The sequence below is a fragment of the Monopterus albus genome, unplaced genomic scaffold (assembly GCF_001952655.1).
Source record: "Monopterus albus unplaced genomic scaffold, M_albus_1.0 scaffold168.1, whole genome shotgun sequence".
NCBI classification, from domain to species: Eukaryota; Metazoa; Chordata; class Actinopteri; order Synbranchiformes; family Synbranchidae; genus Monopterus; species Monopterus albus.
In genome coordinates this window covers 475,150-492,482 of record NW_018128048.1, presented here as the reverse complement: position 1 = coordinate 492,482, position 17,333 = coordinate 475,150, and the positions used below count along the sequence as shown (strand labels likewise).

Sequence of the window (17,333 nt, the reverse complement as noted above, 5' to 3'; positions counted from 1 at the left end):
ACCGTACGTCTGTGTCTAATTCCTGTCATTCAACCAGTCTGTTTGTTAATCTCTTTATTGTTCGTGATACTGTAGCTGGAGAGTATACTGTAGAAAAAAAAATCATTCATCACTCGGCCGATAATCCTGACCAGAGTCAGGAGAAGACAAATCATTTCCTGGATTTGGCCACAGCTGATTGCAGCAGTTGATGAGCTTGACAGCTTATTGCCTCCAGGCTTCCACTTGTTCAATAACCAAACACAGAATCCTGGCTAGTCCAAGAACAAGAATCAGTTGTCTGACCGATTGTTTTAGATAGGCCTCTGGAAACCAGTCCATTGTGTACACCAACCCGGCAACTCAAATGTCTGGTTTTCTTGTTCAGCACAGACTGCCCAGTGCTAATATGGAATATTGTGACTGATTTTATAGTATCGCTAAAGAATATATTAAACATCCAGTACTCATTTAGACCTAGTTCACAATTTCTAGTACTAAACCTGGGAAAAGAGTGCTTGCAAATGCTTGAGAAGGTACTGTATGTTTTAGCCTACTTATTAGGTGGTAAAAGGTAAAGACAATCACAAATACTTATTTGAAAATTCATTCAAACATTCCTACTGTAACTCTGTGACTGTCCTGCTATATTAAGCCTAGTTCTTAAAGTACTCAGAGTAGGCTAAAACAAACATTTCAAACATATCTACAGCCTGGGATGTTTAGCACTCGTCCACCACTCCTACTACTGACTGGATGACAGTATTATTTTCCTGAAAGGAACTGCTCTTGAGGAACTTGTAGCTGCATTTGTCTGTCAGCTTTACAGTAACCTGTACAAGAAACATCAGATTTCACTGAAACAGACTGTGGAAGCTGTCATTGCCTCAGTCTAGTCAAGTCCAGTGTGATAGAAGTCCAGTGAGAGGTTTTTGGTCCAGCACCAATGATGGTGTTTGTTGATGGAACCATCCACTACTATTCAACGTGGGTGGGTGGGGGGCTTAAGGGTGGAATAGTCCGTGTGCTTCCCCTGAGGATAGAACCTCACATCAGTCAAACCTAGGTCCGCACTGCAGCAGGGGAGTTAGTAAGCCTATACCACTGTGCAAATTTGGCATGGGAATTTGGGGTAAACCATTATTCGGGTTGCAGGGAGGGGTTTCTGGCCTTACAATGGACTTTCCATACGGAGGTTGGGTCAGATTTAGCAGATGTCAGCTGACACTGCACAAGCACTGTTCAGAGAGGTTGTCGCTCTTGGAGGAAGTTTAACTAACTGTATCTTTCTCTGTTTTTCCTTGATGTCTGAATTGCAACAATGCTTAACAAAATTTCTAGTCCCAGCATTAATCTCTGAAACAACAGACGTCATGTTATTTGATGCCATTTTTCCTCCCTTGTTTATTGGTTCCAAGAGAGATGGATGATACCATTGTTCAGGCAGGAGGTGGAGCAGACCTGCATTACTGTGCAGATAGTGCTGAAGAGGACTAGCGTGCTACAACACAGACTCCTCACAGTGGCGAGTCCAAATCACAAGTATGTTCTTTCTGTTTTGTTTGGTTAAACCACACCGCAAAACTGCAACATGAAGGGTGGGCTGAACCACTGTACTGTATAGGTAGTGGCAGGTTTGCTGGACTATACCACAGTGCAGACTGTATTGAGCGTGGTATCAAATCGAACTGCCTTAGCCTCAGTGGGCTTCATGTTGGTGTCATACATTGGGTTTTCAAATGATGCCTGACCATTGGAACTCTCGTGGCCAACATAGCCATTGAACTGAACCTTTGGACGTGCCCTGAAAAACAAAATGAGAAGGAAGTAGCATTGTGTTAATGACAGAATCTTAGCTTCACAAAGATATCTTTGTAAAATGTTTAGAAAAACAAAACACAGTACAACCAGTGCAGCAAACAACAAGTACAAACATGCACACTGACATTATATAAACGTGAAATGAAGTTGCTCAAATTAGCTGATACCTTTGTGAGCTGTCACCAACGTTAGTCACTTTACATAGACACTAACTATAGCATACATCAATGTAATATCATCACATGTAGTGCTAAGCCCAGCAAGAATTAAAACTGAATTCTGCAGTTCTACACAGTCTTAGCTCAAAGGTTGGGTTTTCTGGTGAATGGTTGAGTCTCACATCTCATAAACTCTCAATACAAAATCACAGTGAATAACCTGCCAGGTGTATGGCACTTGCCTGGCAGAAAACAGCAGTGAGCCCCAGTTAATACTGTAAGTGGCTGATGGATAAAGTTTTCTCAGGCACCAGAGACAGGCCAGGTCACTTTAGATTACATTTGTCAGGTGCTAGAAATATGATTCTTTTGGGATGTCCATGTTGTTCTGTATCTGCTGATGTCGTATGTGTCTGTGAGTTTCTTTTGGAGCCTTTGTCCTCCTGACTGTTAGAAAGAAACCCTTATGATATTGTAAGACTCCAGCTGAGTGCAAGATAGCAGGACTTGGAGTCAATGTGAAAAGCTTAAATACTTCAAAATAAGATAGAGTACAAACACCACGTTATTTTTTGTTATCATTTGTACTGTATGCACTAAAGGCACTCAAGAAAATGTAGGATGTATGAGTTCAAAAATTACCGGACAGCAGAATGTCCTAGTATAGCTTCACAGCTAACTGAATATTGATTATATTTTCATTGTCCCGTTTAGCTCTGCAACCAATTCCAAGACCAAAAAAGTAAACTTAAAACACCTCTGCTCTGTCCTGTCAGCTGTCTTGTCAGACATGTTGCTCTGTACCTTTACCCTTGAGATTAAGGGCACACATTTAGCCAAAGCAGGTTTCTGAAAAATAAAGAATTGTGGAGAAATTTATGGCAGGAGTGAGAACATGAACCATAGCTGCCTACCTCAGTGGCTCAGCTGCCCAGTGCCTATGTGCTGCTCTCATGTGAGTGTGTCTGCATAGTTTTAACCTGCTTTAATACAATGGTTTTAGTTCAAAAGAGTATATTACTATTCATTCTCTCTGAATAATAATTTTAATAAACTTATTTCAGAGGTTCATACAGATACATGGTGAAATATGACTATCCCCTTCTAATTTGCCTGTTTGCTGCAGATTACATTTTTGGATAATCAGGTCCTATAATCCAGTTAGATATAACCACTTACATCCAAACCCTGTGGAAATATTAACAGGGAGGAGTGCTGCAGCTGAAATGCTGTTTGACTCAGACCTCATTAAGAGGATGTCTGTGTGTGTGTGTGTGTGTGTGTGTGCGTGTGTGTGTGTGCATACACTGGTAGAAATCCAAGCCTGGGGAGCAGCTAAGCCTACCCTACATGCTCAGCCCATTACTTTACAAAACTGCACACAGAGAGACCTCCCTGTGTGGCAGTAGTTCACATTGCTGCACTAGTTTCTGTTTGTGGCTCAAGGTGCAATAATTAAATTTTACTGGTAGAATGAAAAACAGCACACATAATTGCTTTGACAGTATTATAGATACTGTACAGACACATGGGCCATAGCAAGAAGAACAGGGAGAAACTCACTCACTCACATCTTGCTTTTAGTTTCTCATTTAAGCTAGTATAGAATTAAATCACTTCTATTTTTCTTGATGTGCCATTATTTATTGTTGGCAACATGTTTTGTTAGCTGTACACCTACTGTTGAGTCAAGATGAAACATATTTTCTTGTTTTAAGTAAAATTTGGAAATAATAGAAAGCAACAGCAAACAGAAGTACACACAACATGTCGCTTGTTTTGATTAGATCAGCTCATAGCAGGTCAAATACTTGTTTTGATGGCATCATGCTGACAGAGAGATGACAATGAGAGCAAAGACAAAATAAAATGCCCTTCAACTACAGCAGGTCTAAATGACTGTTGTTTTAACACAGTAGGGCTGCACTGCTTTAAAAAATTCAAAATTGCATTCATTTTTCCCCCTGAGTACAAATGTCACCCCAATTACTGTAGCTTCAGCTACTACAAGACTCCTTGTAAAAATTTCCCCCCAAATTAATATTCAGTTTAGTTTACACATTTAATTTAGAATTATAAATATCTCAGCTAAGTTCACAAAATATAATTTGTGCAGCCTTACTAAACAGCATGAGAAAAATCTAAAAATCAAAAAGAAGAGATGAAAAGTTTGGCAGAGGATGTGGCGGCGGGCGGAGGTCTGGTTGCCGTTTGAAACCAGTTGAATGACAGGTGTCAGTCTTACCTGCCGCCAGGCCCCCAGGTGTCTTTTGGTCTCTCATTGTCATCTGTGTCAGCAGACAATGTCCTGCATACAACCATCAGCTTTAATATACATAAACTGGCATTGCACACTGCTAACTGTGAAGCAGACTGTGACAAAGTGTAATGTAATGATAATGTTAGTAACCTAATAGCCTCCGTAGCTATCACACTGCATGCTAAACTATGCTAAATGCACTGTCAATATTTGTGTAACTCTGTAGGACCATGTACACACCAATCACCATCTTAGCAATCACAGGATTTACCATAATAAATAGTTAGTACATAACAAAGCACATTACTAACATTCTGTAAAGTAGTAAAAGGCTAAAGCGCCACCATAAAGACAAGGCAACAAGTGAACATGAAATAATGGCTTTTGCCTGACAAATATGATGACTGAGTGCAGAACATCTCACATCTTAAGAAAGAAACGTCACTCAGTAGAGTAAAACTATAGTATAATAAAAGTAAATGCTTTTAAAACTTTGAACAACCATTAGGCATTTTATTGTACTATAAATAACTGAAGCCAGATGGTAATAAATATCACTGTCCTCTATAGATGTCTGTGCACGATTATTATTTATATGGCCACAAGGATTGTACTGTGTACGGGACACATGCCCTTGAAAACAAATGTAGAAATGCATAATTATTTACAGGCTGATATAGATTTGTTTTTTTTACTCTGTACCTGGACAGTGCTCTCATAATATACTGTAGGTAAAGCTGACAGGACTACAGCCAGAGTGTCATGGCTAGGAGGTGCACTGCAACTCCACCTGCTAATAACGTGTCTTCCCTATTCACAATATGTGTGCTGTGTCACTTAAATTGTAGCCACAATTGATAGCAGAAAAATGTACACTGTCTAAAAGATAAATAACAAACAGTGCTCCGACTTGTCAAGCATCTCAGAATCACTCAAAGAGATTGTGCTGTAAGTTAGAAAAAACTATAAAACTATTTTCCAGAGTTCCAGAAGATATTTAGAAGTTCTGGACAGTAATTCTCAGAAATAATGTATTTTAATTGATTCTTTCAGGTCCAATAAATGCCATCAAATTTGTGAAAGCACTGTGTTGACACATTTTCTTGCTGCCAGTATCTGTAGGTGTAAATTACAAGAACTTGTTATGGAGATTTACAGATGCAATATTTCATCTCAGAGAGAATATATCTAATAAATATCTCTGGAGAAACCTATTGGTTTTTATTTCAGCCACAACCGGCTGTAAACCCCTAACTGACTGGAACACAGTAGCTCTATAGCTTTTCTAAGACAAGATTAATAAGGAAATTTGTTAGGGCTCATTTTTCTTACTTTGATGAGCTTGATATGTACAGACTCAGGCTTCGGTGCCACTCCCTCAGAATGAGAGGCCCTACCATCCTGCACTAACATTTACCAAAAGGTAGATAAACTGTAATAAGACTTTCATCAGCCTGAGCCTTAAGAGACTATGGTGCAATGCAACCAAATGAAACTTATTTCAAATAAGTTGGAGAATGCATGTTTTGGGGAAATGTATAAAATAAATGATTGAATTAGACAAAGCAAGAGATAGCAGATGAGGCCAGAAGGTAAACAGCTGTTTTGTATTCTACTCTGCTGGTTGTCTGTTTTTCTCCAGTGGATTTGTGTTGAGGGTATAGCTCACCTGTGCTTGTAGAGGTAGAAGGCAAATCCAGACAGGATGAGGGCAAAGAAAGGAACTAAGATAGCTGCTGCCACAGAGCTGCTGTTTGTGTAGGGGCTGGATGGGTCCATTGCCATGGTTACAGGTCCTGGGGATACAGACGCAGAAAAACCCACACATGCATGAATACTTACACAAACACTCTTCTTGCAATGTTCAGTATAGCACTGTTTTCTAGGAAGATCAAAGCTGTATAGTTTGTTGTTGCAATTGTTGTTGGTGATGGCGAGGCTGCACAGACCTACCTTGCCTGGTGAGACGGAACTTGCCAAAGTCTTTACTGTGAATGTGCCCCTGGTACACAAAGGTCTTTTGGTCTGATTCTGCAGTAACCTGAAGAACAAAACATCCAGTTTAATATCTGCTCAGTGGGAAATACTGTTTTTCAGCATTAAGGGTTTATGTAATGGAAATGTACAGTAACTGGCTATGTTATAGAGGTACAAAATGTTGTAGACACTGAGGAAGTATAGTGGATAATCTTCAGCTCTGTTCATCAAAACCACAGCAGAAGGTTTCTCCAGAAGGTCTGTCCTGTGTCTGACACTATGAAAACAGCGCAGAATTCTAGTCAAAGTGACAATAAGTGACACAAGGATCAAAAATACAATGTATTGTGTGAGACAGGTGTGGTTATAGGATGAACAGAGTTTAGGAACAGACAGATTAATATGTAAGTACCTCCCTGCAAAATTGACTAAAGACGGATGACGACATCAGGATAACAACAGCTGATGTTGCCATCCTTGTGGATTACAATGAAAGTAAGGCTCTTCTATAGCTCTTAGCTATAAAATGTCATTTTTATATTAAGTAATGTGATTTTTTAAAATAATCAGAACAACCAATTCTGTGTAATCTTTGGTTTTACACTACATTGTGATATTAAATGCATTCATTTGGTAAACTCAATAAAAACGATTTTATATTATGCTGCTTATGTTTGAGTTTCAGCTTGCCCTCTCCTCTCCTCTCCTCTCCTCTCCTCTCCTCTCCTCTCCTCTCCTCAACAGAATCTGCCATCCTCTGTAGTCTGGTCTCTCTTCTGTCTATACCTCCTTCCCCTCCCCTCTGCACTATTTCTTGATTTGAAGTTTGAAGAAGCAATATTTTGCCTACAAATCAACAATTGAAATTTCATCTTCTAACTGTAAAATGAATCACAATTTGGTCATTATCAGCCTGACTTTTCTCCTCTCTTGCTCTGTCTTTTGCAGCATGATAAATTGGACGTCTAAGCGTCTCCGCCCTTCAATCCCTCCTTCTGCTGCCATCCTTTACACTTTCCCTGCTTGATTCCTCCATCTCCCCTCTCCTCCTAGCTGTCAACCAGTAAAACAGGATCAGATTTTTAATCCAGTCCCCAGATGTAAACGTGCTCTTCACAAGCTTCAAATATCACATCAAACCAAAGTAAAAAAGTCTGCATGGAAAATGCATACAAAGCTGATTTTCTTTATTTTTTTACTTTTATCTTTCTTTCTAGACACTTAGCACTCAATATTATGATCATAAAATATGATAATATATTGTGGATGATTAAAAACGTCCACAGTCTAAAGAAAGAAAACTGCACAGAACAAACTTACTAATTCACCAATACCTGAATCCTGAAAATGGTAAATGTGTGGTTTTATGGGGACTTACATGGTGAAACTACAGATGGGTGACAAATTAAATAGAAACCTAAAAGCTTGACTTGGCATAGTTTGGGCCCAAAAGTAACTGGCAATCACTGCTCTCTATTTCATACTGTATGTAACAGAAGACACACACTGGACCATTAGCTTAGTATTTTCATAACACACCCTTTGGAATCTATCAGCTCAATCATGCTCTTTTTGCAGCTAATAATGAAACTCCTACACTTCTTAAACGGTAGACTGGTTTCAAACTTCTTTGACAAGGTGCTCCGGGTCTCTCAGGTATGCAGCTGTAGTCACAGGAACTGTTTGGAGTGAGTCTTGTAGCCTTTATTTTAACCATGCTTGGCAATTATTTTCTTCCTTGTCTCCTCAGATATCACCCAACCCTTTGTCCTCTTGTTCTTGTTCAGTGTAATTTAAATAAATAGCCGTGATAGTAACTGAAGCCAATTGTCTGCTTAAGAAAAAATGTAGTTCTTTTCACAGTTTTGTTTTGTGATATGGAAAATCAAAGGTATTCAGCCATGCATGACAAAAACATGTCGAATTTCAATATATTCCAGGAAGAACAGAACATTGTTGAATGAACCATGTGTGTATGTCTGATATGACTCCCTTCTTCACTCATTCTTTATGATAGTTGATTCTGTAGTGAGCAGTATAGTGAGATGTCAGACACACAGTGATGATCATCATTTTGCATCATCACTGACAGGTGTACCTTTGCACAATGGTAGTTTTCACATCTATTCACAAATAGAAATTTTATCCATTGTTTTAACTGTTAAGGGCATAAACTGCACACTAAGAATCTGTAAACTCAAATAAAATAGATAAATATAATTTGCTAAATCTTAAATTGGGTGTGATCTTGGACATAGCCTCTGTCCAGTACTCTAAAGACCACTCCAAACAAGGACCCAATATGGAAGCCCCAAGAGGCAAGTGAAAAAAATCTATTTTTTAAAGTCTGATTTAGATTTTTCTCCTGTTTTTATAACCTGAGAACAGGTGGGAGAAAAGGTTTATGCCTTGCTAATCCCTCCACTTTTCAATGTTTACATTTCTACAGGCTATGAAAAAAAATAAACAAAAACAATTCTATTTTTTTGTATAGTACATCTTTAAAAATATTTACTGTACCTACTGGATATATTCACTTAGCGGAACATTTTACTAATTATAAAAGAGCAAAAGAATATAACTATTGTGCATAAACAATAAACTGACAGTAATATATATTGTGTGCCTAATAATAAATGCATCAAACTGTACTGGGATTTGTGGAAATCTGATGACGTAGAGCAATGTCACCTAATGGTGATAATTTTGAGCAATAACGTATTTCTTACATTGTTGTTACAAAAGAGGGAAACAAAAGCCTCTTGGGAAACCACACCATTCCTCTCTCCGAGAAGATGTTAATTAGACCTCATTGTATTTCAAAACCTGTTGTGCATAATGCGAATGAGGACTTGTCTGGAATTTCAATATACCTTTCTCACAGGACCATTTCCAGAAGTGGGAGAGGGGTGAGTAAGGTGGTATGGCACTACATTTTTGATACAGAGTAGGACAATAATTCAATATAATCATTTAAAAATGGTGATAATGATTTTGATTCTTAATAAAGAAATCTGTAAAAAGTAGTTTCTGTTCAATTTAAAATGCTTGATATTGAAAAGGAAGAGGAGGTTTGTCTTACATATCCATCCATAGCCCAGTTGTCATTTTTAAACTTGCTGTAGTAATGCTCTGTTGGCCCCTTCACCTGGTAGACCTTCAACAGCAGCTGGTTCTCCTCCGTCTTATAGGTACCTAGATGAGCATAGACACAAAGAGCAATGATGTTAAAGATAAATTATTTCAATAAAGCCTGACCCTGATATAATATCAAAAACATGAAGCCAGCTACTAAATTGTGTTGGCACTTGGCAGGAAAACAAGAAGGACAAATGCAAAGGTACCAATGGAGGCTGACAATCAAAAAGAGAGACAGACAAGGTGGTAAGCAAACAGCCAGTCAGACAGACAGGCTGAGTGATAAACAGAGAAAAACAGACACTTTGACATTTAGAATTATCATACTCTTTTTACTTCACCAAGCACCCGACACATTATGGGGAGAGGTGAAATTTACCCTTCAGCTACGTCTCTTTACATGGCTAACTACAGTGCCAGCATAAAAACTGTTGCTGTTTTATATGATAAGTCCATGTAAAGGAAACATCACACATTTAAAATTAAATCATTTTATACATCGGAAGCCATTTCATGGCCTGGGCACTGAGCTGAACTACTGATTGTGACATAACAAAACACACAGTATGTGTGTCACTGTTAAAAAAATACTTCATGTACACTGGGGAACTGCTATGGGAGGCTTGTTTCTCAGGTGATTTGTCCCTTCACACTGGTATGGTGATTCTGCAGATGCACTGATGAACCTGTAGAGAGGCCCAGGCACATGACTTAATAATTCACATGAGTGCCCTTACATGATATATTATTTAAATTATTAATGACTTGCTTCTCTTCTCTGTATGTTCTACACTGCTTACAAAAAGCTGTTCTTCTTGCCTTACAGATTAAATATTTATAAAACATTTAATGATAGAAAGATAGACAGACAGATAGATAGATAGATAGATAGATAGATAGATAGATAGATAGATAGATAGATAGATAGATAGATAGATAGATACTTTATTGATCCTGAGGGAAATTCAAGGCACCCAGCAGCTTACAAACAGTAGAAACAAAAGCCCAACATTATTCACGTAAATGTCTTAAATGTAATCCAACTTAACAGTTCAGGGTGACTGGGGCAAAATATTTTCTATTTCACACACATTTGACTTCTAACAGACTTTGCTGATGCACATTTAGGCTATGAATATAAAACTGAAAGGAGATATTGATTTAATTGCTTTCTTTGATTAGTTTTGCCTATTCTTTATAGTGTTGGCAAACATTAAAATAATGTAATAGAAACTCTTTCATGAAGTTACTCATAGCAATATAAATTAGTGACTAATATTAGCATTAGCTGGTTTTTTACCTGACAGTCTAATTGACACTCCGGTGGTCTCCAGCAGTGTGATGTTAACTCTCCCGCTGGTAGCATTGAACCCAATAACTGTAAATGTGGTGGTCTGTCTCTTCCCTAGATACTCGTAGAAACCGCTCCACTCAGAGTTTGGAGAGAACACATCCACTGGAACTGTATTGGAAAAAAGAAACAAAAACTATATTTAAAACTTGTGTTACAAGGTTAAAACAGCTGCTAATGCTCCTACTAACAGTATCACCATGCCACCATGGTCTCAAAGCATGACTGGTGACACCATATGATTTTCTACATTTAAAAGAAACAGCTGCAGCGCTGCTGTTGGCCAACCTTTGCAACTTTTCCTAGCTATAAGGTAAAGGTCATAGAGAGGGTGACGGCAGTGAAAATGTCAGGATTTGGACAAAGCATATCTACCTCTGGTTCCTTCGTGGCTGACTGCTGCAGTGGCTTCGTGTCTGGCTGTCTGAATCCCACACTTATGACTTATTCAAAACTTTGCAGATTCAGTATTCTTACAAATATTCCACAACCTTGTTCTTTTTCTCCGGTGTTAGTTTCTCTTCACTGGCTCCTTCTAAATGCATATATTGATTAAAGAATCCTACTTCAAACTCACAAGGTATTACATGGCATTGCACCTGAATGTTTTCACTGATTTATTTATTTCATCTGAGCCTGTGCTCTGTACACAGGATAATTCACTGTCAGCCTATAAATCTCAAACTTGTTCAGACAGAAGGCCGGTGTAGTCAACACTCCTTACAACTTCCTACCTCAGTAGCCACTGCTTTTTCAGAACTACCTTGTGATAATTCTATTTCCTACAAAAACAATGAAAGAAACTCTGAAATTCTGCAAAACTACCTGCCAAAGAAACATCTGATAAGTATGTTTGTGTATGCAGCGTATGTACAACAGTGTATGTGTGTGCTGTAGTTGTTTATTCTGCATACCATGAATCTTGTTCTTCTGGACATCAGTTTCTCCTCTGCTTTTGGGATTGACTTTCACTCCAACTGAAATGTAAAATACCATAAAGTTTAGTTAGATACTTAGGTGGCAGTACATTTAGCAGACAGGGCTGACAGACTTAATGTGCGACAGGACTGAAAGAACTAAGAAAAGTATTTAATAATGTAGAAAATTCTACTCTAATTGTGCATTACATTTACATCTGTCTTTTAAGAATCCCACAGAAAACAGCTGGCAGACTACTGCTTGTCTCATTATAAACCTTATTGTTTAGTTGTCATACATCACTGAATTCACAACCATGAGCTCCCTGTCTTTCAGATTAGAAAGGGCCATGAGTATGTGACAGATAAAAAATTGCATGAGGCTAATTTATGAGAGCATAGCAAAAATGTCAGGGTGTTAATATGCATTTATCTTAAGCCATAGGAGATTATGACATCCAGTTTAGATTTCAGGCTTGACTTCAGCCCAGGATACCTTTACAAAGCGGGGGTTTTCCTGACCACCTCCCATCATTTTTGCAGGTTCTGTGTTCTGAACCACCAGCCAGATAAAAACCGTCTTGACAGGTGTAGATCAGTGTATATCCCAAGGTAGGTAGGTCCATAGATCGAACATCTACATTACTGGGGGTCTCTGGCTGTCTGCATGAATGGGCTGGAAGATGGGAAAGAGAAAAATAAAGATGGGGTTGACACTTACTTTCATGCCTTAAACAAAAAAGTGGATAGTTTCCATAAAACCAAAATCTAAGTACAAAATATAAGCAACAAAATAAACCTCAACAACAAGACAGAAAAACTGCATCAGTTTTTCAAGACTATGATGAGGACAAATAATAATAGTACACAGTAACAGACAGGTATTTCTTACCTATGCACTCAGGTTGAGTTCCACTCCAGGTTAGGTTTTCTAGGCATGTTCTTGTGGTTGAACCAAGGATGTGGTAGTTTTTGCGGCACTTGAAGGAAATCTTACTGCCAACCTACAGTACATATCATATACATAATCATAGCACAGTAAAAATTCTCTTAACTCATTAACTTTGTAGCCTCTCAAGACCCGCCACACTCTGCAGCATGGGCTGTCATTTAGCTTGAAGAAAATGTTATTAGCAAAATAATTCCTCACCTCACTTGTAAGTCTTTAAATTAAACAGAACAAGAAAAAAAAAACATTTTTTTTTGTCTTTTAATGGGTCTAATCCTTATTTTTATCAGGTACTTGAAATAACCTTGTCACTCCTGCATCACATGCTATGCCTGTTGTTTCTAATGATGGTGGTAAGCCTTCCTTCGTTTGTGGAGATGACAAGGGAAAATAAAAGATATCCAATGATGCCTTCACAAATTGAAAGATTTAGGTGTTTGCTGATATTACATTTAGGATTGGGCAACCAATATATTCCAGTAACAAGTTCTTATCTGCCCTCCACAGAAATCTGGCTTATGACCAGGCCTTTACTTTTGACCTTCATGTTGAGTCTCAGATTGACTCTATATTTTTTCAGCCAAGGACCTTTGCAAACTTTTAGCCCATTGTATCTTAGATGGACATTAATATTCATGTATTTAACAATACATTTTGCATCACTGCAACTCCTTTTGCAGTTGTATCTGCACATCTTTGGATCATGTAAAAGCAGTAGAATACTGCTGCTATTTTTTGACACAGTCTACAAAAAACGTCTCTGTGCTCATCTTAACATCTTTTAGTTCTAAGCTTGATGAAGAGCCAGTTAAAGTTTTATATCTGATCTACGGTACTTGCTTGTAGAACTCTTTAAGCTGAATTACAATAGCACCCAAGCATTTTGTGGGCTGCTGTTAACATTATTTTCTGACAAATAGAGGACTTGTTGGGCCTTTCCTCAATATTAATAACAATAGTAAGGTCTAGACCTTACTTTGTAAAGTGTCCTGAGATGTCTTTTGAAGGATTGCACTTCCAATTGTTTTACAATCAGATGATAGGTTTCTCACCTGAAAGCCCTGGGCCACGACTGGGATGCCATAAGCTGGAGTTCCTGGGTCACGACAGCTATTGAAGGCTGGATCTATGCACACAGACACACACACTTGACTTTTGACATATTCCACTAAGATTTGCATAGCCTCTTCTAGTTCTCAGTCATGGAAAAAGTATTCAGAGCACTTTTTTATACTAACCTGGAGCTACAACCTTTACTGCATTGATAGAAAACTATTTTGAAGTAAAAGTCACTGACATTTTATGGTTCCACCATCTTTAATTTGAGGAACTGATGCTTTCAAAGATAAATTTGTTCAGGATTGTCTATATATTTGTTGCCCATCTGTAGTTATATGCATGACAGATAATACAGTATTTTTAGCAAAGGAACATGACAGAAAACCCACGACTTATTCCCAAATAACTGTCATGCTTTCAGAACAGTTATACAAAAACCTCAGTTCCACTTCAGAAATGAAGGTCAGGTTTCCAAGATGAAATCTTAAAAGAAACCAAATACCGACATCAAAACTACACACTTGGTCTACTGATTAGGTAATATCTCCAGGAATATTAATGCTAGGACGTGAGCTCCACAGTCACATTTAGCAGTAACATGATTTCATACCATTTTGTTCATAACTTGATCATTTTTTTCCCAGCATGAAAAAACATAAGGTTTGTAAGGCAGATATACAGAACACACATTTACACAAATGTCCTGCCAGTTCTGGTAATGTTTCTCAAATTTGTGCAGGTTCTTCTATGTGTGTTGTAAAAATGTTAAATGACTGTAATAAATTGCCATTATCTTAAAACATGGGCACAAACAAGCTTTATGTTGTAAAACAAGAACTTAACTCAGTCATTTTTTTGCTATATTATTTCTGTTTTGTCTTTTCATTACCTATACAGGCTGGTTGTTGGCCACTCCAAATCCCATCAGCTTGACAGACTCTGGAGGCGGAGCCTACCAGCAGGTAGGGGGCTTGGCAGTAGAACCTGACTTCTGACCTATGAAAGAAAACATTTCATTACACACATGAAAAAAACTAATATGTAAAAAAAAAAAGTTGTGCAATAATCTATATTGCAGTCTTCTGTTAACCATAGGACACTTTAGGGTGATATGTAAGTGTCTGTGCCTCTTTATCTAACCACTTGACCTTTGGCCTACACCTTTTTCTTGATTTTGCTCACAAGCCAAAACCTATTTCATCCTTCGGATGTTTCACACTGACATCGATGCATAGGGGCCAAAAAATGTTCCATCTATTTTTAAGGTAAGCTTTACTGAGTCAACATTTGGTCACCTTGCTGGAAGCAACAATACTTTCCCAGGTGATTTCACAGTGAAGACACGCTGCCACCTTTACTTTTATACACATTAACCGTGGCAAGTTGTTTTGGGTTGCTTTCAACAGTAGCTTTAAGCCTTAGTTTTAATTTACTACAGCAAATTTGACAATGGTATTTCAGTAACGGAGTGACTGTTGGCAAACAGTGATCAATACAGCAGTAAAAGGAATATAGTGGAAACAATAACTGTAACAAGATTGGCAGCAATACTAATAATATTATCTAAAAATAATATTGCTTTTAGACAGCACAGATTTTTCACAAAGCTATAAGTAATCCACACCAGGCAGTAACTAATCGATCTAACCACTGACCGGTATGAAAAGATGTTTCCTTCTCTGAATCCTCCTCCAGGGGAGCCGGGATCACCACACAAAAAAGCTTGAAAGACAAACAGGTGACAGTTTGATCTGTTACAATCACTTAAAGGGAAACAGTGATGTGTATCAGTTAAAGTTAAGCAGCAGTTTGCAGCATCGGTATCGAGGCAGCTAACTTACACAGACACTGTGGTACGTCTCCCGTCCACGTCCCGTTCCCCTCACAGGTCAGCACTGCAGGAGTAGACAACTGGTAACCATGGAAACAACTGTAGCTAACACTCGATCCCCATGAGTAGTCGCTCCCTTCCACTTTCCCGTGATGTACTTGAGGAGGAGGGTGACACTGGATTACTAGAACACAAACATGCATAAAATCAACTACTGATGTAAATGAAGCGACAACAGCGGTTCACACTGCTACTTCATACTGTATGTGTGTATGAATGTGTTTGTATAGAGTTTACATGTTTCATTTGCCAGGTAGTTGGTTTCGTGGTATCCAAATACAGCTGTAGAGACTGTAAACTGCTTACAGCTCTGAATTTGAACCTGGTTAAGTATTCTGTTGTGCTTTGAATTCCATACAGTACACAGTATGCTAATGTAGACTGCAGTACACTGACACTGCTCTTACACTATATTTAGCAGTATAGGGCTGAATCTTCAACAAGTATTATGGCAGTAGTACATTTATAATCAGTAACAACGAATAAATCAGTACCATATTGAATGGTAAGCATTCCGAAAGACAACACGAAACTTTTCATCCGCCTCCTTTTTCCCAAGTTGCCCTACGGTGCATTTTAATTCTAGGAAGAAGTACATACTGTATAGTGCACATAAAAGCATCTGTTATACACAGAGAACTGAATCTGTGGCTGTACCATTTGTCTGTACCAACATGCTGCTTGTTAAGTAGTGGCAAAGGCAGGGAACCTTCTTGAAATAGACTGCAGGCAGCACCCGAGGCAGTGATATGACGCTGATCTGCTCATAATGATAACTCCAGATGCTCCATACGCTATTCTTTCATATTAGGCAACATGATGTATCTGCTTTTGAACACACAGTAAGCAGCCTGCATCACTGACTGAATACTGCCCCACAGAGTCCAGATACCAGGACACCATCTTAAGTGTGATTTTCTGGTTTTAAATTTCATTCAATCATGGTTTTACACAGTCTAGATCAAGGAATGGATTTTCAAGCTCAGCATGATTCAAATTCTGTCCTCTTAACATTTTCTGATTCATAATCAAAAGTTGTGGGCTACTGGGAGGACATGGTGCTGTTCACCTTTCCATCAGACTCCATGTGTTGTTTTGTTGATGTGCCACAACTTGCTGTAGCTTCAGGTTGGCACAAGCGGTGTGCCTAAAGTAAATGGAATGGAAACTATGGCCATTGGGCACAAACCAGCACAGTGCCATGGTTTTAGAACGTACCCTGTGATTGGATGACAGCATAATGTTTTTGATGCATGATGAGGTTTTTAAGATTTCAAGAATCCTACTGTGTGTCTGTGTTCACCTGTATGTGTTCATACGTGCAGGTGTGTTATATGTGTATATAATATATGCCTGTGCATATATCTTCATAACACCCTGATGAACATCTGTGTGTGTACATGCATGAGTGTACGTGTGCCTAACTCCCTAAGATAATGATAACCATCTGCATCGTTTCAAACATCTAATAAAGTCAGTATAACTCTCATCTAACCAGGAGACAGATGGTTTCACGCCCCATTCATTCTGCTACGATGATATACAGAGCACGCAAGCATACACACATACACAAAGCGGCAGACAGACACGCAAAGAGGAGTGTACATACCAACAACACATAAAGTAGGTGATTTAACTTCTCTTATTTTCTTTTTGTTTTTCTCAGCTTGCTTCTGTGTCTCAGCTACATTATGAACTGTTTTTTATGGATGCAAAATCACTGTAATTAACAAAAACTAATATATATGTATACATATATATATATATACACATATATATATATATATATATACACACATATATATATATATATATATATACAGCGTCTCGTGA

At 38.3% G+C, this 17,333-nt stretch overlaps 1 protein-coding gene across 1 annotated transcript in view; it reads right to left on the bottom strand.

Moving 5' to 3' along the window:
• Positions 1-210: 210 nt before the first annotated feature.
• The window catches only part of LOC109969021 (CUB and sushi domain-containing protein 1), a 404,580-nt gene continuing 387,457 nt past the window's right edge, over positions 211-17,333 (bottom strand). Inside the window, 12 exon segments of the mRNA XM_020615656.1 lie at positions 211-1,783; positions 5,888-6,014; positions 6,172-6,259; positions 9,278-9,390; positions 10,634-10,795; positions 11,599-11,661; positions 12,098-12,277; positions 12,494-12,605; positions 13,603-13,676; positions 14,499-14,605; positions 15,265-15,331; positions 15,451-15,624. Coding sequence (XP_020471312.1) covers positions 1,624-1,783; positions 5,888-6,014; positions 6,172-6,259; positions 9,278-9,390; positions 10,634-10,795; positions 11,599-11,661; positions 12,098-12,277; positions 12,494-12,605; positions 13,603-13,676; positions 14,499-14,605; positions 15,265-15,331; positions 15,451-15,624 — 1,427 coding nt within the window. The 3' untranslated portion in view covers positions 211-1,623.